General features: G+C 44.0%; 1 protein-coding gene across 1 annotated transcript in view; it reads left to right on the top strand.

Moving 5' to 3' along the window:
- Window positions 1-21263, top strand: part of USP13 (ubiquitin specific peptidase 13) — a 114457-nt gene that overhangs the window by 56338 nt on the left and 36856 nt on the right. The window contains exons 8-13 of the mRNA XM_055308155.1: window positions 34-221; window positions 5277-5348; window positions 5701-5794; window positions 15387-15512; window positions 17040-17193; window positions 19309-19483. Of these exons, the coding sequence (XP_055164130.1) occupies window positions 34-221; window positions 5277-5348; window positions 5701-5794; window positions 15387-15512; window positions 17040-17193; window positions 19309-19483 (809 nt within the window). The remainder of the gene's footprint in view (window positions 1-33; window positions 222-5276; window positions 5349-5700; window positions 5795-15386; window positions 15513-17039; window positions 17194-19308; window positions 19484-21263) is intronic.

The following is a 21263-nucleotide window of genomic DNA, read 5'->3' on the forward strand; positions in this document are numbered from 1 at the left end:
CAATTAAAGTTGGCTTCCTTCTCTTTGTCCCAGACAGAGAATGGGCTTCGGGACAATGACATGAAGCCGCGAGTCAGCGAGTGGGAAGTGATCCAGGAGACGGGGACAAAGCTGAAGCCCATGTATGGCCCCGGATACACGGGTCTCAAAAATCTGGGCAACAGCTGCTACCTGAGTTCTGTCATGCAGGCCATCTTCAGCATTCCAGAGTTCCAGAGAGCGTAAGTGGCCTCCTGTGGCCTGGGCGCGAAGTGCTGCCCTTCATCTGCTCCAGCACATGCTGGGGAAGCCCGTCCTCATCAGCTGCGGGACATTTCACCGCACCCTCATGGTGTGACTTCTTGCACTGAGGCTGGGTGAGAACACTTGTCAAGTGTGATGGGAATCAGGTGAGATTAGGAGAGCTTTGTAACCGAGAGCCTCATAGGGGCTTGGTCATATTAGCGATGGCTTCTGGTTTTAGCCCATCAGTTGCCCTCTATGCCAAGAAGATATTAATTATCAATCTCTGCAGCCAGCCTGCCACATTCCTTCCTGTAGATGTGCTAGGAGAGACTCAGTGATCGCTTTGGTCAGTGTTGTCCTCCTGGCGAGTGGAGTTTCTCAGAGGATGTAAGCTTTTCGTTATTTGCTACTCAAAATGTGGCTCACAGAACTGGTGCTGGTCCTTGGACTCCTGGGTATGGAAACTGAGAGTGAGCATTTAGAAATTTTTGTAGCAAGTCAACATTGTCATGCGTTATCGTGGTGTTTCATTTTTCTAATAATTTATTTTTATTATAAATTTTAAAGGAATTCATCTATAAGAGTTGAAATAAACAAAAAAGCTGGCCCTTCACCACAGATGCCTTGGAGGCACCGGTGCATGTTCGAGGCTGCCTTCTTCCTCCCCAACGGAGGGCAGAGCCACTGTGTCTGTGACCCCTCTCTTCCCTCGGCTGGGCCCAAAATGGGGAGCTGTGCACACTGGGACCAAGGCTGGTGCACTCATGGGCAACTGCTGCCTAAAGTTTAGGAAATTATCTCTAGCATATTCCAGGGCACGCTGGTTTCCACCATGGTTCAAGTATGGGAGAGGACATGCATGTACTGAGACGGAAGGGCCGATAGAACGCTAGGAACAGCACAGGGCAATTTTCTTTTCTTTCTTTTTTTTTTTTAACCCAGGATGAGTGGAAATGCTAATAGCTTTAATGGTAGTTAAGCAAAAGTATGTCAGATATCAGATCTCCTTTTCTTTTCTCTTGGTATTTGAAGAGTTACTCTTCTTGCTGTTTTCTGGTCTAGTTTTCATTTCTCATCCACCCGAGGAATAGGGGGTTCTTTTGTGCTCAGCAATGTGCTGGGGTGGGGCGGGGGGTTCAGCAGTAAGCAAAAGGACGTGGTGCCTGGCCCCATTTGAGGAAACAGACCGATTAAATAATCGGAAGAATAATGGCATGGTTATAAGCATGGTGAGCTCCATGAATGAAAGGGGGGAAGAGGTGGTCAGGGAGGGTCTCTCTGAAGAAAGGGCACATGAAGCGACACATGCTTTGACTGGTATGCTAGGGGAGTGTGGACAGAGGAAGAGCAGGTTTGAAGCTTTGAGGTGGAAAACTTTTTCAAACGTATGCATCACACATCGCATTATTTTTAAAATTTTTGTACATGTCTCCTACTTGTATTATTTTTTGATTAGAGAACAGTGTGACTTCATATTATGTATCTCATGGTCCCTGATTTTTTTTTTTTAAGATTTTATGTATTTATTTGAGATAAAGAGAGTGGGGGAGAGAGCAGGAGGAGGGGCAGAGAGAGAGGGAGAGGGAGAAGTAGACTCCCTACCAAGCAGGGAGCCTGACGCAGGACTCAATCCCAGGACCCCGAGATAGTGACCTGAGCCGAAGGCGGGTGCTGAGACGCTTAACGGACTGAGCCTCTCAGGCGCCCCTGCACTGAGGAATTGTTAACATCCAACATGATGAACTCATTAGCTCTCTTACAAGCCAGTCTTTATTGTATTTCAAAAGCTGACAAGATAAGAAAACCTCACGAGGAAGATAAACATTAGCAAAAAGGCTTATGGTTTCAGGCAAGATTGATGGAGAAGAATAAAAAATTAAAGGTGGTAAATCTTTGATGTCAGAAAAGTCCATTTTACTAGTAGTTTCTATTGTTTTTCTAATTATGAGGAATAGCCTCTGTTACAACAAAATTACATTAAAATGCAGAAGTAATGCTAGATACTTTTAAAAATACGTTTCATAACTTCAGTTTGCAGTCTAGGGGTTCTCAAAGAAAAAAGTATAGTTTTGCTATCTGACCATCGATCTTAGCTCTCATTCATTTATACACTAGTTTATTTAGATTTGATCCTCATCAGAATTATTCTGAAATGTAAACGAGGCTCTAGTGGCAGACAGAGTATCACGGAGTCAGGCTGACATTTCCGAATTACACTCTGGTTGTGCATAAGTCATTTAGTCTCTCTGTGAGTTACTCTTTCTACTTACAAAATGGAAAACACTGCTCCTTGACCCAACTCCACTGAGTTAGTCCCGCTCAATCAAGTGATGTTTAGTAAAAGAACAAACAGACTGAGGATAAGTATGATGAGTAGGTTGCTCATGTTCTTTTTTTTTTTTTTTTTGGTTGCTCATGTTCTAATAGACACAGTAAATGTTTAGAAACTAGAATATTAAATATTCGGTAACGCGATTCTGAGACTCTTGAAACAACGTTGAGGTGAGAGATTTGAATCTTAAATCCAAAACACAGATGTGAGGTATAGTTTTTCACGATAGAAAAAAAATTCAGAAAGGTGACTGTTCATCAAACTTTGGAGGGCAGAAAGCATTTTCAAAACTTAGCGACTATAAGGAACTGAAACTGTCTTTTTTTTTTTTACTTACAAATTTATTTTTTAGTGGTGTTCAATTTGCCAACATATAGAATAAATAACACCCAGTGCTCATCCCGTCAAGTGCCCACCTCGGTGCCTGTCACCCAGTCCCCGCCCACCCTGAAACTGTTGTTGGATTTTGTAACCAAAGAGCACAAGTTCCCTCCATTCTACTTGAAAAGAAATAATAATTATACAACACCTCCACAAGGACTTTCCTTCAATATATATATATTTTTAAATCAGGGACCAGGGGCGCCTGGGTGGCTCAGTCTGTTAAGCGTCTAAGTGTCTGTCTTCAGTTCAGATCATGATCTTAGGGTTCTGGGATCCAGCTGGCATCAGGCTCCCTGCTCAGTGGGGAGTCTCCTCTCTCCTCCTCTGTGTGTTTATGCTCTCTCTCTCTAGCTCTCACTTTCTCTGTCAAATAAATAAACAGATTCTTTAAAAAAACCCAAAACAATTCCTCAGTGCAACCTCTGTGGATACTTTGGTTACAAAGTTTGGTTGGTCTTGGTCCAAAGTTTGTTGGCTCTTGGTCCATTGAAAATTTCTAGATGAAATTGTTGCCCTAGTGACACATCGAAAAGCCATTTGAAAGGGACTGTACCAGAAGTGGGTTCTTTTAATTTTGACAGAGGTACATAATCTGGGGTACAAATTCTGAGTTTGTAGACAGCAGGTGCCTACAAGTGTCCAGTAGTTGAGGGGTCTGATTCGAGGTCATTGCTAACTACTAGTGTATCATGGTTCTCTGCTAGGGCTTTATTGCAGTTATGCCTTTTCTGTTGGCTTATGGGTATTCAGTTATGGAAAATTGGTTAGATGGACTTCATGATATAAATGTATTCATTCAACAGATGTTTTTTGAGTGTCTTTTGCGTGTTCAGTGCAATTGTAGTGCTGGAGGTGCAGTGATTTAGATAGTGTATCTGTCTTCATGGAGGTTATACTCTAGTATATAATCTCTAGAGAGATAATAAACAAGGAGATAATCAAGAAATTGCAAATGTTAATACATGCCAAGAAGAAAGTCAGCCAGGGTCAGGTGATGGGGAATTAGGAGTGGTGAGGAAGTGCCTTTTAAACAGACCTGAGATGATGGGGCAAAGGTCTGTGGAGAGAATGTTCTGGGAAAGAGACAGCAGGTGGCATGACCTTGAAGCAGGTGTGAACTGGGCATATCCTGGCAAAGAAGGGCATTTGGCCGGGGTATTGTGGACTAGGGGAGAGGGATGGGAATGAGGTCAAAGAAGTGGGCAGAGCAGAGTGCATGAAGTGCCAAGGAAAGGGATATGCTTCTGGATTATTTTTTCTAGAGCTTACACAGCGAGTCAAAGCCTGAAGATGGAAAGGTGGACAGCACAAAGCAGAGGGTATGGAATAGGAAATGAACTTAAGAAGTGAAAGGAATATTCCTTTGTCATTCCTTCCACCATTGTACATTGAGATTAGAGAGGAGTGGTGGAAGTTGACACTGCTTGTCCAGGTAAACTGGTCAGAAGGAGGGGGTTTGGGCTTGCTCATGGGAGCAGGGACAGGACAGAGTGGTTCAGAGCATGGTTTGGAGCTAGGCTGCCTGGGTGTACTCTGGGCTTCATCACTTCTTCCTTGGGTAGCTTTGGAAGCATCCTGATTTCTATCTCTCCAATGGGTAACCATAACCATCCCTTCTTCATATGGTTGTAATGAAGACCCAAGCAGATTATACAGAGAGCCCTCAAGAAGCAGTAGTTGTCACTGCTATTATTATATATTTTGATACCATTGGCATAATTCCTACTCTTACTGTTTGGTTTTGAGATGGCAGATGTGATGGCATAAGCTGGAAGTTCTTTATTCTGGCTACATGTTATAATCACTTGGGGGACTTTGAAAATATTGCAGATTTCAGGTTTTAGTCTCAGGCAGTGACATCAGAGCATCTGGGGGTGGCTCTAGCTTTGGTGTTTTTTTTTTTTTTTTCAAGAAACTCGAGGTGATTCTAACCTGCACCCAGAGTTGAGACCCACAGATAGAAGCACAAACATTTTAGGGAGGCCCATGAATATGGCTGCAGAGGTGGGATCTCAGGAAAAGTTTTCTTTTCTTTAAAAAGATTTTATTAATTTATTCATGAGACTGAGAGAGAGGCAGAGATATAGGCAGAGGGAGAGGCAGGCTCCCTTCGGGGAGCTCAATGTGGGACTCGATCCTGGGACTGCGGGATCATGACCTGAGCCAAAGGCAGACAGAGGCTCAACCACTGAGCCACCCAGGTGTCCCAGGAAAAGTTTTCTTTAGGTGGATGATTTCACTTTGACAGAAAGGCAAGGTCTTCGCTAGGATGACAGGTTATTTTGTTTCTGTTCTTTCAGTCCCTATGTTTTGACTCTCCTTTCTCATTTTCTAGGTATGTAGGGAATCTTCCAAGAATATTTGACTACTCTCCTTTAGATCCAACACAGGACTTCAACACACAGATGTAAGTGCTGATTGAAAGGTAAAAAATTTTTAAGGAAAATGTCCAGTAAATGTTCATAATGGTTATTGCTGGGTTGCAGAATTAAAGGTACATCTCTTTTCTTTTTTGTTTTCTGTATTAGAAGTGTTCTAAAAAGAGCAGGTGTTACTTTTAGAAGAAGAAATATATTAATAGTTCTTTATAAAGTACTGAGGGTAGTTTGAAATGGCATCAGTTATCAGGAAGAATCAAATAAGTTATTTTTGAGTAATCAAGATAAAATGTTCCACCTAAAAGCATTCATAGATGATGTTAATGTCTCTATGGGGAAACAACAATGACCTTTTTGTTTGTCTTTCTCCCTCCTGTCCAGGACTAAGTTAGGACATGGCCTTCTCTCAGGCCAGTATTCAAAACCTCCAGTGAAATCTGAACTCATTGAACAGGTGATGAAGGAGGAACATAAGGTATGTGTCCCAGTGTTTGCCACACTGATATGTAGGTAGGAGGGACCTTTACCAGCTAGAATGTGTATTTCCTATGATTTGGCAAATGGTGGCTATGGATATAGCCTGTTGTCAGAATAGCTATTTCACTTTGGAGTGTAGGGTATCTGTGCTTTTGAGAAATTGTGGTAGGAAATAGCTAGGGTTGGTGTTTCTAGTGACAGTTGCTTTATGGATTGTATGTGAGAGTCATCATTAACAGTTTTCAGGACACTGTTCTTTGTAAAATACAGCTGAGATGGAAGCAATAAACCTTACACAAATTTAAACGTTTTCTCCTTGGTAACATGATCTTGGCCCTTAAAATATCTATCTTCTCCTAAACCTCAACTTTGTTTGCTAGGATTTCTAAAGAAGCTGATTGTTAAGAAACAACACACACATTCCTATTCCATTCCCTTCTCCATCCCGTTCCCACCTCCAGAACTGAGGATTCTGAAGTTCTGCGGAGGTGTGGGCAGTCCTTGTGTTTGGTAAGCTGCTAGGAGGTTTGTCAACACACTCAGGTATGAAAAACTCAGTTGGCTATTCAATCACTATTCCTTGATAGAATAACTGAAAGATGCATTCCGTCTCCTAAAAGCCGGACTTACATTTCTTTGTGTCTGCAGAATGGGCTACACACCCCTCCCTGGGTAGCTCCGTTGGACAACTCCAGGGGGCACTGCTCACAACCTAGTCTTTTTGAGTGGTCTCCTTGAAATTCTGCAGTGCTGCCCTAGGCAGCCTGGATGGAGTGCATGCCCCTTTTCCTCACCACCTGCTCTGACCTCAGTGCTCTGTCTTGACTTAGTGGGCAGATCTGTTTCTCATATGTTGGCCTCTGTGCTCCCACTGTAAGTCAGTCGACCTTAACTAGATTGACAGCAAGAAGCGAAAGTGAATAAACTCTTATTCATAGAGAAGCCAGCTCATTGGGGAAGTGGAGCAACTGGGAGATGGGAGAGTATGAAGGGAGCCTTTAGAGGTGATGTTTGGAGATGGGGGGAAGGTAGGGGTTGAAGAGGGTGGATTCCTAATGGCCAGGCTGGGAGATCACAGTGGTGTGGAGGCAGGAAGGTGCATTGCTACCCAGCGTGGCAAGATAATGAGTTCCTTATCCATTGAGACTGGAACACCCTCATTTGGGATGTAGTCGAAGGGATGGTTTGGATTTGGGGCTGGGCTACAGGCGTTGTCCAGGCTTCTTCTACCTTTGAGCTCCTGTGGAGCCTTGAAGACATGTTGATGAAAACAACGTGGTCCAACATTTTGTTTTCATCACATTTATCCTGGGTTTTCATCCATGCTATGGCACTTTGTGGACCACTTTCAAGTCAGAGACCACCTTCCTTGGTGGAGAAGGAGACGGGCTGGGACTCAGGGACTCGGGCTTTGTTCCTGCTCTGCAAGGAACTGTGAGACTCTGTGCAAGTCACATAAACATCCAATCCCAGCAGTCCAATGCCAGAATTTGTCGAGGTGGTGGTTGTGAATGTTCCAAGTGTGAAGAGGTTCTCTCTCTGATGTAAAAAGAATCTGTGTCTATGACATGCCTGTTGTGTTTTTAGAGTCTCCTCATTGGAGAAAACATGGAATAAAAAATTACCAATTTAGTGATGTTTGCAAATCAAGTTTGGTTTTGTTAGTATTAAAATGTCCTTTTAAAAAAAGTAGTTCTTATATGAGCAAAGTACATTATTTATTCATTCGATGAACAATGACTGCTCAGAGCCCTCATCTCCTCTTCACCATTGAGTTTAGTGACTGTTACGCAGTAGCTCTGTGATCTCCAGGGGGCTGAAGCCTGCTTGTGGGAACCCCTGCTTTGTCTGGCTCAATCTGGGTAATTTGGGAGCATTTGGGGCATATTTGGCCTGTAGGTGTGTTTTGCTTGGCCTACACATAAACATCTGAATTTCTAGCTGCCTTTTTTTTTTTTTTTTTTAGAGAGAGAGACAGAGAGAGTGAGCACAAGCACAAGCAGGGGGAGAGGGCCAGAAAGAATCTTATGCAGGCTCCATGCCCAGCGTGGAGCCTGACACATGGCTTGAACTCATGGCCCTGGGATCATGACCTGAGCTGAAACCAAGAGTTGGACGCTTAACCGACTGAGCCACCCAGGCATCCCAGAGTTTCCAGCTTCTCTTAATCAGTCAGACCCTGTGACAATTCCAGGCCCGTAATAGCAGATGGCTGGAGCTGAGTGGCAGCCCTCCTTTCAAACAGGACACACAGTCCCTATCTGGCTCTAGTCCCTTTGTGATTCATGACTTGGCAGCTACACTGTTGTATTTGGGTGTGTGACCTTTGATCTAGATGATTTGTAAAATCCTTTCTTGCTCTGTGGTGTCATGATCTAGTGGTCTTAGAGAAAGAATCCTGGACGTGATGAGTAGTATAATGTGCATCTTTGGGAGTGGTGGGGAAGACCCATTTAGCTGAGTGGGATGTGAGTGAGTCTTTGGTTTGGGCATCAATAGGATCCCTTTAACATTCAAAATGAGCTTGAATTGACCATATGATTTTCTCCGTGGCCCTGGAGGAGTCAGTTTTAAGCTGTTTCTTTAATAGACAAGTAATTCACGGTCAAATCTTCATTCCCCTTGACAGTGGAGGGAATTACTTTCTGAGGCATCAGGATTTTCACTGGCAATTGGTTTCAGAGAAACCAATTTGTGAGACTCTTTCTTCTCTCAGGGATCAGGAGCCCTTTGGCCAGATGGCCTTATTCCAGGCCTTTGGCATTTGGGACTTATAGTGTGCCTGAAATGCTCTAAGAGAAGAAAGAAGGTGTGCTAAACCAGAGAAGGGGAGAGATCACAAGAGGAATGTGTGGTGGAAGGGAGAGAGAAAGAGAGGAGTAGCAGCCCTATGGTAGGAGTGACTTTTTATAGGGCTATCACCAGCAGCAATGCTAATAACTAGGATTGCTAACGCAAGGCCAGGGTCTTTCTCTGTGCTCACAAATGCACAGAAACCTTGCCCAAAGTTGCACAGCCAGAGAGTGGCAGGGCTGGGATTGAACACCAGGTAGGGTGTCCCATGAGTCTGCTTTTGATCCCTACACCATCCTACTTCCCTAACGGTTCTAGCATTTGCTTCATGTTTCCCAGTGTGTGAGTGTGTGGACAGTGTAGGCAGATGACAAAAGGGGGCCTGTAACGTTTGCAGAATCACCAGGTGGCTCCATGCCTCTGTCTTGCATCTTGGGTCATTTCTAGACGACATGCTTCCTGGTATTAAATTGCTCTTCTACCGACCAAGGTGAAATCTAATTTTTAAATATGCATGTATAAGGTACATTTTCATCTATAAAAAGATTTGTGGTATTTGTTTTGGGCAGTGCCAATTCTACATAAATTTGTTGAATTGATTTTTAAAATTAAATTGCATCTGTAGTGGGTAAAACCTCTCGCTATAAAAGGACACTTTTCTTTCTTAAAAAATATAATCTTGATCTTATGCAATTTGAGACCATGCTTTCACACATTTTAATGCTGAATAATTTATTTCTCCTTCCAAAGATAACATGTTTTAAACAATTCTGTATTTAAACCAAACTGCATTTCTTAAATGGCAATTCATTTGATTTCCCCTCTGAAAAATCCTTGACACAAAAATGCTGGTTTCAGTTTTTTTTTTAAAGATTTTATTTATTTATTCATGGGAGACACACACAGAGAGAGAGGCAGAGACACAGGCAGAGGGAGAAGCAGGCTCCATGCAGGGAGCGCCAGGCGGGACTCGATCCCAGGTCTCCAGGATCACGTCCTGGGCTGAAGGCGGCGCTAAACTGCTGAGCCACTTGGGCTGCCCTGGTTGCAGTTTTTGATCAACACGAGATAACCAGCATTCTCTTTTGAGGTGGTGTAATTCTCTCTCCCCAAACGTGAGAACTGTTTTCACTAATCTCTGTTTTCCTAGGTGGGGCAAATATAATATTTCTAACCCACCTTTTGAAAGATGAAAGATAGCTAGGGGATGCTCTCTGTTCCCTTAGCTTTGGAGATTTGGGGTTTGGATCTGGGTTAGGAATTACAGGTCCGTCCAAAGTTTATGGTTTAAGGTTAAAAGTTTAAACAAACAGATGCCATACACCTGTGTATTAGGGACAGGCTGAGATGCATTTACTTTTTTTTTATTCCTGGGTTTTTACAATGTAAATATCTGTGCTAGTGTTGCACTAATGTGATACAAAGCCCCATTCTTGCTATGTGTGTATTAATTAGAGGATTACACTCAGAGGAATGTGAGTGAAGAGTGTCTGGCTGCCTTCTTAGTTCCGAGTTCAACAGAAAGTCTTGTGTAAGCATTTGGGAAAGATTCTGAACACCGTAGTCCTCTTGCTAATTTTAGCTGATCTGTTTTGCAGTTGCTGATGGAGAAAGTAAGTACAGTATCCTATAAATATGACAGGTTCCTTAGGTGGTTGCTATTTTGGAGAGTCCCAGGGCTCCCTCTTAATAAAGTTAGTTGTTGCGACTAGCCATTGCTTCAGGAATGTGAGAGCCAGCTCACAGTGAGAGTGCGTGCTTCCTGAAGGCAAGTCCGACTCTTGGTCAAGTCTGGTTACTCCCTCTCATGTCCTGCGGTGACAAACCCATAGGGGACATTGGGATGACGTCACCGACCCATTGCCAACTAGGAAACATGGTTTCTTTGACTTAGTTCTTTGGTTCTTATTTTGGCCTTTGGTTTCTTTTAAGTAACTGCCTTATGCAGAGCCTGGTCTTTATTAAAAAAAAAATTTTTTTTTAAACTTGCAAGTATGCACGCAAGTAGCATTGCGTAGCTTCAGCAATTGCCAGTCTGGTTTCAGTAATCCTCCCTAAGCCCAACTTTTCCTTCCCATTCCCATCCTCTTCTCTGCCTGTCCCTTCTCTTCCCTGCAGTATGTTAACACAAAGTCCAAGCATCCTCCTCCTGTAAATGTTAGTATACATCTGTGACTAGAATACCTTCTTTTTTTTTCTCAACATAAAAATCATGTTAAAAGTTGTTTAAAGTGTTAGAAGCACATCAACGAAATTAATAACTGTTCTTCAGTATCACCTAATGCCCAGCCCATGTCTGAGTTTTCCCCTGCGGTGTCAAAGATGACTTTGACTTCTTTCTGCAAGGTATTGATTTGTGGAAGGAGCTGAATCATTTGCCCCAGGATTGCTTTACAGGTTATTGCTTTGTTCAGCTTGTGTTTCTAATAAGCTGGAAGTTAGATCTGGAAGACTTTTTACTATCCTGATATGAAGGGAACATACTGTTAGGCGAGTGTGGGAATTAGGGGGACTTGCCCTCTGGCTTAGGGCAGGGGTGCAGGCAGCCAGCCCAGCAGATGATCAAGGCATTAACGGTGGAGTGGTCTCGTTTGAACTAAAACGCTCACACCCAGCTGTGAAATTCAGGAGCTGGTCTGTAGTGTGATGTGGAGAGGGAGAGCTAGCTAGCATCTCTCTGTTTAGGAAGCCTTTTCAAATAACTTTCCAGTGATCAACAATCCTCAAGCTATAGTTGCAGAGGATTGAACAAAGCATTAAGAAAGGTCGGTTGAGAGAAAACAAGGAAATGAAATGGATCGAGAAAGGAAAGAAGTATGGGGGTGGATAGCGAAGGAGCCTGGACCACAGTCTGGGTGCAGGGCTGAGGTTCTGGGGTTTTCACCACAGTCATATAAGAGAGACTTCTCCCAGTTATATGATCACACAGTGGCAAAGAGCAGCAGCTAGCTTTTCTGATTTACTGACTTGTTGAACTTCCCAAGGCAGCTGCTTTGATGTAGACTGGCAGCCACGTCAAGTTGAAGCCCTGCTTGCAGGAAGAAATGCCATCAGCAGCAGGGACGGAGTGCACAATGTGAAAAGATTTTTTCTAAGCAGTGCCTCTGCACTGCAACGGGTGGAGGAATAGTTGCTGGAGTGACCTGTAGTGTTGGCTCCAGAGGCGCGTGGCTTTGAAGTGGGCTTATTCAGAGTCCAAGAGGTACTACTGTCTTCCTTTCTCAGCAACTGGGAAGATGGACTCAGGGCCATCAGAGATGAAAATTAGTATGTGAAAACAGTTATAAGACATGGGATAGAGAGAGGGACAGACACGGACAGCAAGACAGGGACAGCAGATGACTGACTTTTGTAGCTGTGGCCCTGGATCACACAGCTGATTTGCCTCAGTTTCCTTATCCATCAGGTAGAGAAAATCATTATTATCATCGTTATCATCATCAGGTTAAGTGAGTTAAACAGGATACATGTATAAGGTACTCAGAACTATGCCGGGCACCTAGTAAGTATTCACCTGAGTTCCTAGAACAGCGACTGACATCAGTAAATTTCTGTTAAGTGGATGAATAAATGTTAGCTGTTATGCAAAGATAAGGCATTATTTTTCAGTGTTTGTGTTGGCTGATACAGTGCAGATAGGCATCAGCAGGGTGAGTAAAGAGAGTTACAGTTGTTACATTGTTTTCAGGAGGTGTCTGTACAGGTAGGAAAAGTAATTATTGGATATACGTCAGTCTTTACTTAGCACTGGAAGCACATCGGAAGCCATGCGTGTGTGCAAGCTGATCATTTACATTTGGTTTCCAAGTCCTCAGATGCCCAAATGCTGCCACTTTGGGGAATTGTCCTCTAAAAGCTGCTAGCACTGTTCTAGGTCTGGTGCAGGGTCCCTCAGCATTTGTTAGAGATAGATACATGTGTTGTCTGCCATTTGCTCATGGTATATCAGCTCTTGGAGGGTGGAATCCCCAGGAGTGCTCTGGGTGATGTTGGTGATTAGTCAATACTGGATGACAAAGCCAGATATATATTCATCAAGACAGGAAACTTACCTGAGTTTTATAAGAAACATTGCTTAAAACACATGTGTTGGGGAGATTTCCGATGTAGAGCCCCCTGGGCTGCAGGGAGATGGATGAGGGTTTTGGATCTATGTGATCATGCACATCTCCTGTGGTCTTTAGACCCTCGGCATTGGCCTGGGTGTCCAGGAGATCTCAAAGTGTGAGACGTGGCCTTCACCTGCCAAGTCCTGCAGAGGAGACAGGTCAGAGCAAATCGAAAGTTGAAGGAAGTGGGAGGCACTTTGTGCCGTGTGCCTAGTGGTGGCCCAGGGAGCATGTTCTCTGGACTCCAGAGGGGAATTGTGGCCTCCACCTGCAAAGCAAGTGGAGGTTTTTTAGTTTAGTTTTTTTTTTTTTTAAGATTTTATTTATTTATTCATGAGAGACACACACAGAGAGAGGCAGAGACACAGGCAGAGGGAGAAGCAGGCTCCTTGCAGGGAGCCTGATGTGGGACTCGATCTCAGGGCTTCAAGATCACACCCTGGGCTGAAGGCGGCACAAAAATACTGAGCCACCCAGGCTACCCGCAAGTGGAGGTTATGAGAAGAAGTGGGTGGGTAGCAGCCATACATTTTGCAGAGTATGTGAACTGCTTTGTTCTACTTGATTGGCAAGGTGAGGTTTGTCTCACTGAGACCTACTATGTGCGACAGCTGCCGCTTCCGTCCTTGTGTCAGAGAGCCTGGAATTGGAATCAGAACCTGGAGTTCATTCTGGTTCTGCTCTTGCATTAGCTGCAGGATCACCTGGCTGGAAGACCACTTTGAGTTGAAAGACCTGTCTGGCGCATCTTTGCCCGTCTCAGTTCCCTTGGCTATAAAGCGAGGATAACAGCAGTACCTTCTCTGCAGGGTTATGGTTGAGTCTTAAATGAAGTGACAGGTAGTGCCATTATTAGATGAGTGGACTTGGAGGGGACTCAGGAATCAGCTTTACCTTGAGCCCATCTCTGTCCTCTGTGGCAACATGGACACATCCCATTCTGCTTCTTCAGAGCATCTCAGGCAGATCGCCTAGATTTCCAACAGATTACCAGCATTGAAAAAAGTCCACTTCGGCACTTGACGGGATGAGCACTGGGTGTTATTCTATATTGTTGGCAAATTGAACACCAATAAAAAATAAATTTATATAAAAAAAAAGAAAAAAGTCCACTTCACATCAAAGACAGTTTAAAGCTTCTCTCTTCTAGCAGGCTCGAGAATCTCAGAAACCAGTGGTACACAAGGGTTAGCATCAGCATCCTCTGGTAGGTTTTTGCTCTTGCTCCCTCTGGTTCTGGCCTCACCGAGTCAATCAAGGACCGTGGGATGGAGACCTTGGACAAGAGGCAGAGCCTTTCACTGAACTAGTGTGTTTGGCTCCCTCCTGGCTGCCATGACTAGCCTTTATGTAGGGGCACATTAGCAGTTTTTTAGAGATGTCCCTCTTCCCTGCTTGTCCCCTTAGGGACCTCCACTAGGATCTCTCCCTGATGCTCTGTCCAGCTGATCTGTAACCCCTACCTCGGCTCCTGCCTCAGGTCTTTTCCGCCAGCCGACCTTCGATCGTCTTATGCACTGTCCTTTCTGAAAGGAGCCTGGCTTCTTCCTGACCTGTTCTTCCAGTCCCCAGGGAAGTTCACATATCCTTGCCCTCCAGAGTTGTCCCTGCCACCCGCTCTTCCCACTCTGTCATCCTGGCAGCTGCTGCCAGTCTCCTCCAGCGTCTCCAGGTGAGGGGTGGGCAGGCTCCTGGTAACAACCTGTGTTCTAATCCAGAAAAAGCCCAGGGCAGACACACACGCCTGAGCACCTCTGCAGCGGTTACTGGGGTGTGCAGTGTCATTTCCTGTTCTTGCAAGTACAGGCATACCTCAGAGAAAACATGGGTTTGGTTCTAGACCACCGCAGTAAGGGGACTGTTGCAATCAAGTGAGCCAGATGAATTATTTTGGTTTCCCAGTGCAAGTAAAAGTAGTTCATGTACTCTGCAAAATGTGTGGCTGCTGATGTATACTGTGGTCTATTAAGTGTGTAATAGCATCATGTCTAAAAAAACAGTGTACGTACCTTAATTAAAAACACCTTTTTGCTAAAAAATGCTAACCATCATCTGAGCTTTCGTGGAGTTGTAATTACTGACCACGGATCACCATAACAAATACAATAATAATGAAGAAGCTTGAAATATTTCAAGAATGTCCAAAATTTGACACATAGACACAAAATGAACAAGTGCTATTGGGAAAATGGCACCAAAAGACTTGCTTGATGCAGGCCTGCCGCAAAACTTCAGTTGGTGAAAAAACACCACGTGGTCAAACCACAGTGAAGCAAAGCACAACCAAATGAGGTGTGTGTGTGCCCCCCCACCCCTGCCCCATCTCTCATGGGGAAGGAAGGGGGGTGCAACAGGGTTCTCCTCGCCGTTGACTTCTCTCCAAGGACTCCCTCTCCCACCTCACCAGCCTGCTCGACCTGGGCTCTGACCGACCGGTTTGGCCACCATGGAGCCACTCCTGTGAGGATGGGCCCCAGGAATGCCTTTCCTTGGAAAGTGAGGGTGTTTGTCACGTCTCATTAGTGGGGTGCCTGTGTAGCCACATTCAGTGAGTGTTGGCTCTTACTGTTCAGCTTCAGCTGTCTCCTCTGAGAACCGGGCCTTCTGGTAGCCCCTCCTCTGCTGGCCGCCTCATGCCCTTGGTATGTACGAAAGGGCTGTGAGTTGGTTTTATTTTTTATATTTCAGCCTCAGCAAAATGGGATCTCTCCACGCATGTTCAAAGCCTTTGTAAGCAAGAGCCACCCCGAATTCTCCTCTAATAGACAGCAGGACGCCCAGGAATTTTTCTTGCACCTGGTGAATCTAGTAGAGGTGAGTCCGCCAGTGTTCGGAACTGCTCGAAGGGTCGGAGGGAGGGCGCGCAGCCCCCTTGGCAGGGCCGGGATGCCCGCCCCAGCCCCTCTCCGGAGTCGCTCACGCTCCCGGCTCCCGGCTCCCAGCTTGCGCAGCAGCCGACTGGGGCTTTCTCCGCTTAGCCTGTTTGGCCGTAATCGCTCCTCATGCCCTGTTTTCTGGTGCTTCTGGAGCTCCCTGTTCTCCTTTTAATTTGTACTTAAAGGAATGTTTGTCCGTTCTTTCATTCAATTTTTTTTTTTTTTGATCTCCATGACAGAGCTCCTTAAGAGTCCACTGTGGTATTTGGTGTCCTTGTGCCACCACGCAGAGATGGTCACACTTTGCTCACAGCAGAGTCAAATCACATTAAGTGTGTGGTTTTTATTTTTATTTTATTTATTTTTTTCAAAGATATTATTTATTTATTAATGAGACACACATACACACACACACAGAGAGAGAGAGAGAGAGAGAGAGGCAGAGACACAGGCAGAGGTGCAGGCTCCATGCAGGGAGCCCGACGTGGGATTCGATCCGGGTCTCCAGGATCACACCCTGAGCTTTAAAGGCAGGCGCTAAACTGCTGAGCCACCCAGGCGTCCCAGTGTGTGGTTTTTAAAAGTACTGAGAATTCACGATGAAAGGCTCTCCCCCCTCTCCCCCTTACCCCTTTAAAAAAACAACTACTTTTTTTTTTTTCTGATTACAAACCTTTTCTTTGCGAAAAATATAAAAAGGCACAAAGGAAAAAATGAGAATCACTTGTGGTAACAGCCCCTACAGACAACCAGTGCTGACATTTTGGTGTCTGACCCACCAGTCACTTTCTGGGAACATTTATTCTCTTCATGCTGTTTTATAAGCATTGTTTTCTTTTCTTTTCTTTTTAAGATTTTATTTATTCATGAAAGACAACAGAGAGAGGCAGAGAGACACAGGCAGAGGTAGAAGCAGACTCCATGCAGGGAGCCTGATGCAGGACTCGATCCTGGGTCTCCAGGATCAGGCCCTGGGCTGAAGGCGGCGCTAAACCGCTGAGCCACCCAGGTGTCCCAAGCATTGTTTTCCACTTATCCTGTTGTGAACATTTTGCCACATCATTACATATTTGAATGTAGCATGATTTCTTTTTAAAATTTGTATATAATTTACACTAATGCATTTACATGACCATAGCATATGTGCCTTCATTTTTCCAGGGCAGTCCTTTAGATGGTTCTCCCACCCCCTTTCTTCTGATTCCATCTAGGTCAGTTCCTCTTTGATGACTGTTAGTAGCTGTGTAATATTCATTCACATGATGAACTATAGTTTAACCAGTCCCCCCATTTTGGGATATATGGCAGTGTTTGGTTATTAAAGGACTCTGGTGAACCGCCATGCCCACAGGGAAGGCTTAGTAATGCCCGATCCTTACACCAGATTTATATTCTCTTCTGTGCCGGTTTTTATTCACGGCTTAATATTCATACTTTTACTAACCTTATATAATCTAACCTTCAGAGGAACCGCATTGGCTCTGAAAACCCAAGTGATGTTTTTCGGTTTTTGGTGGAAGAACGTATCCAGTGCTGTCAGACTCGAAAAGTCCGTTACACGGAGAGAGTGGATTACCTGATGCAGTTACCTGTGGCCATGGAGGCAGCAACCAACAAGGGTAATGGTCCCAGAGTGGGAAATTGGCCGTGTGCTTCCTCATCCGTGCAAACCCTGCAATCAGAGATAATGTGGTTTAGTCACTGCTAAGTCACGTCAGGAGGAGACCCAGCCCAGATGGTGTCTAGTTGGCACGTCTCTTTTCCTCAGCCCCCATGTGAGAAGAGTCAGAGGCATCATGGGTTTTTGTTGGAGGGATTATGGATAGAACCTATTTTAGTGCCTATAAATTTGACCAACTGGTTGATTTGGAGTCAGCTTAGTTTGGGGGAATATTATTTGTAATTATAGATGTGGAAAATTCTTTAACGTTAGCGCTCAATGATTTATGCCGTAAATTCTGGGGGAGATGATCAGAATTGCATTTTTCGAGGTGTGACGATCTAGGAGAGCTTGCTTGAAGTAATCTGAGAATTGAAGACGCCTCCTGTGGGAGATGCAGTGGGGCAGGGCTCTTGTAGGGCAAGGCCCCTTAGAAGGGTCTTCGGACTTTGGAAACAGGAAGAAGGTAGAGGAGCTGCGGTAAGGCTGGGGTCTCAGGGAAAGACTCCTTTAATCCGTTTGTCTGGGAGAATGGGCGAATGGTATTTCTTAGAATTGAAGCAGAAAAAGGCAAAATGTTTGCTCTATTTCTTGTGTCCTGTGAACTGGTCATTTCTGTAAAAGTAATTCACTGGGTGGCCTTCTTTCCTCTTTTTTTGTGGGGGAGAGTCAGTTTGCTGTGCTAATTGAAAAGCGATGATTCTGACATTTTTAGGATGAAATGATTTCCATTTTCTATAAGCTCATGCAGCTTTTGATCAGTTTCTAAATTCTTACCCATTTTATAAGGTAGAAATGAGGGTAGGGGTCTGTAGTTTGTGTCCAGTTTAGAATTAGGCTTAATTGTTCTCTCTTCCCAGCCTTGAGGAGGTTCCACTCAGTTCTGTGATCCTCTCTAACTCACTGTTTGTAATTTGTGAGTGACAACTATTCTTTTTCAGAAATATTTATAATTTAGTCGCTGGAAATTGATTGCTGGGAACACTTAATGCTGGTATTCTAGATCTAAGTACATCATAAACTGTGGACTGGACAATGAATTTTTTTAAAAAAGATTTTATTTATTTATTCATGAGACACACACACACACACACACACACACACACACACAGAGACAGAGGCAGAGACACAGGCAGAGGGAAAAGCAGGCTCCATGCAGGGAGCCCGACGTGGGGCTTGATCTTGACCACGCCCTGGGCTGAAGGTGGCGCTAAACTGCTGAGCCAATTGGGCTGCCCTGGACAATGAATTTTAAACCCATTTTCAGATGTGCTTAAGAAGACACAGAAGGGCATAAGGGTGCCTAAAAACTGATAATCAGGAGTGATTTTTTGGGGGGGTAAACAAAAGGAATTCCCAGAAAGACCCATTCAAAACTATGTAAAATTTTGACTTATAGGCAATTTCCAAGAGCAGATCTACTGACTCCTGGGAAGTTGATGATGTGCTGTTTCCTTTTTCCCTTGGTATTTAATTGTTTGAGTAGGAATAGTGTAGAAAGGCCTTCTAGGCTGGTAGCTCTGCTACCTGACCTTGTGGGTCACCTCATCGTCAGGGCAGTGCTGGTTAGAATCATGTGCTGAATGCAGTGGAGGACTGTGGTCCCTACAGTTTAGCTCCTTGGTCCACACTCTCCATGACCTCTAATCAGAATGAGATGACCCTTGGGTCTCCATTCAGTGTGAGATTCTGTGATGTGAAGACTTTGTGATTGGAAGGTGGCATTTGGGTAATCCCAGCCTTGACCTCTGGACAAATGAAGGACCAGGTTTCTGCATCACTTATATCACATGTGAGGTCAGGACCTCTGATCTGGGCTGGAGTTCACAGATCCCTCCCATCAGTCTCAAAGGGTAACAGGCAAAAAAATATGAATGGCTTATGCAGCCTGTCAGTGCCACTTTAAAAATGGCTCAAGAACAGCCCTTCAGTAGGCTTTTCTGGATCCATGAAGGGCAATAAATAGCAATCCTGCCCTGGCCCAGATACCTTCAGGAAGATTGGCCAAAGGGGGTATTTTTCACTTCAAGAAGCTAGAGTGAGTACAAGGTTATTCATTTGCTCTCTTACTCAGATGAACTGATTGCCTATGAATTGACGAGAAGGGAAGCAGAAGCAAACAGAAGACCCCTTCCCGAGTTGGTTCGTGCCAAGATACCATTTAGTGCCTGCCTTCAGGCCTTTTCTGAACCAGAAAATGTAGATGACTTCTGGAGTAGTGCCCTACAAGCAAAATCTGCGGGTGTGAAGTAAGTGTGCATGTGTGTGCACTTGTGTGTTTGTGCTTATGTGGTGGTAGTGGCGTGAGGAGGGGCCCTTGAGAAGTGGGGATGAGGAGGGGAAAGGTGGCAGGGTATTGTATGAGTCTGCGCACGCTTGCTCATGTGTAGTGAGATTGGATTATGATTCATGCGACCCTCATGGTCAGAGAGCTTACTTGTGAGGCCTGTCCAATAAAATAGGCTTAGAATCTATATTGTGAGCCAGGGAGGGAATGTCTTTTTTTTTGTTTTTTTTCTTCAAGCAAGGTTGAGATTTTTTAAAAAAGATTTATTTATTTATTTATTTATTTATTTATTTATTCATTCATGAGAGACAGAGAGAAAGAGAGAGACAGGCAGAGGGAGAAGCAGGCTCCATGCAGGGAGCCTGATGTGGGACTTGATCCCGGGACTCCAGGATCATGCCCTGGACCAAAGGCAGGTGCTAAACTGCTGAGCCACCCAGGGATTCCTGCAAGGTTGGGATTTATCCTGTATTAGGAATCTGCTTTTTTTTTTTTTTTTTTGGCCAAGGGAGTGTAGCCAAGAACTCCCCAAAACCTTCCACTCCCACCATTACATGGCAAGAATGATATTAATGAAGAAATTACAGAAATACTTATGACAGTCGTCAATATTTAAACTCTGACTATGATAGATTTTAATTCCATTATTAAAGATTTGGCTTTGAACATGGTGACCAGGGCTCTCAGAGCATCTCAAAGTGGACACCAGGGCTCTCAGAGCATCTCAAAGTGGACATAGGGCTCCTGAGCTTGTTTGGATGAGCTGCTCAGGACTTGAAAGATGTTGTTTCCACACTGTGCACCTCATTGTCAGGTACATAAAATTTTTTTTTCTCCACTTGACACCTTAATTGATTTTATACAGTTGAGTCCTTGCCAATGCACATCATACAATTGGAAAAAGAGTACTCATAGTGCCATAAAATGGAGGTCTGCAAGTTTGGCTTTGAGAATTTTACTCCTTTTCAATATTCTTTGGCTGTCTGTCCTAGCTAAATTGAGTTCTAATTGATGTAAAGGGGCGTGAAGACTGAAGAACTACTGCTAGATGTTTTTTATCACCTCAGGTAGCAGTCAAACTTAAATTGCTTATTCTCTGCAGCACCCATTGCTTGGGATTCCTCTTTGTTTCAGATGATTTACTTCATATGTTAAAAATGGGAAACACAAAGAATTTATTTTAAAAGCTTAAAAAAGCCATATTTTCCTAAAATAATTTTTAAAAATGTTGTTCATATCCGAATGAGAGTAGTAATAGTCCATTCAGTTATCAATTATCCATTGTGGAATAAGTTTCCATCCTAGGATTGCTCAGTTATAGGGTCTGTGGTGTGTGTGTGTGTATGTGTCCTTGCAAAGAAGTGTTGGTGAATTGGTGCGTTCACTGTGTGAAATTCACTTCACTGCAACCTGGAGACCTCATTGGGTAGTTAGACAACGACGCACTATCTTAGTGGTAGACTCCATTTCTTTAATTATCCCCCCCTCAGCTTTATTGAGATAGAATTGACATCATTGAGATATTGACATATGCTGATATATATTGAGAAAAAGAATATTGTGTCCATTTAAGGTATGCAACATGATTTTTTTTTTCTACTTTAATTATTGCTAATTGGTGGAAGAGTTTTCAAACATTGATCCTTTTCTCTTTGCACTTTAATTTTAATTCTGCTTGGAACATAGAAGTGATTAGGAGACCTGGGCCTCCTAGAAAGTCCTCAGCATCAGGTGTAAGCTGT

This window comes from Nyctereutes procyonoides, unplaced genomic scaffold (genome assembly GCF_905146905.1).
Source record: "Nyctereutes procyonoides isolate TBG_1078 unplaced genomic scaffold, NYPRO_anot_genome, whole genome shotgun sequence".
Taxonomy (NCBI): Eukaryota; Metazoa; Chordata; class Mammalia; order Carnivora; family Canidae; genus Nyctereutes; species Nyctereutes procyonoides.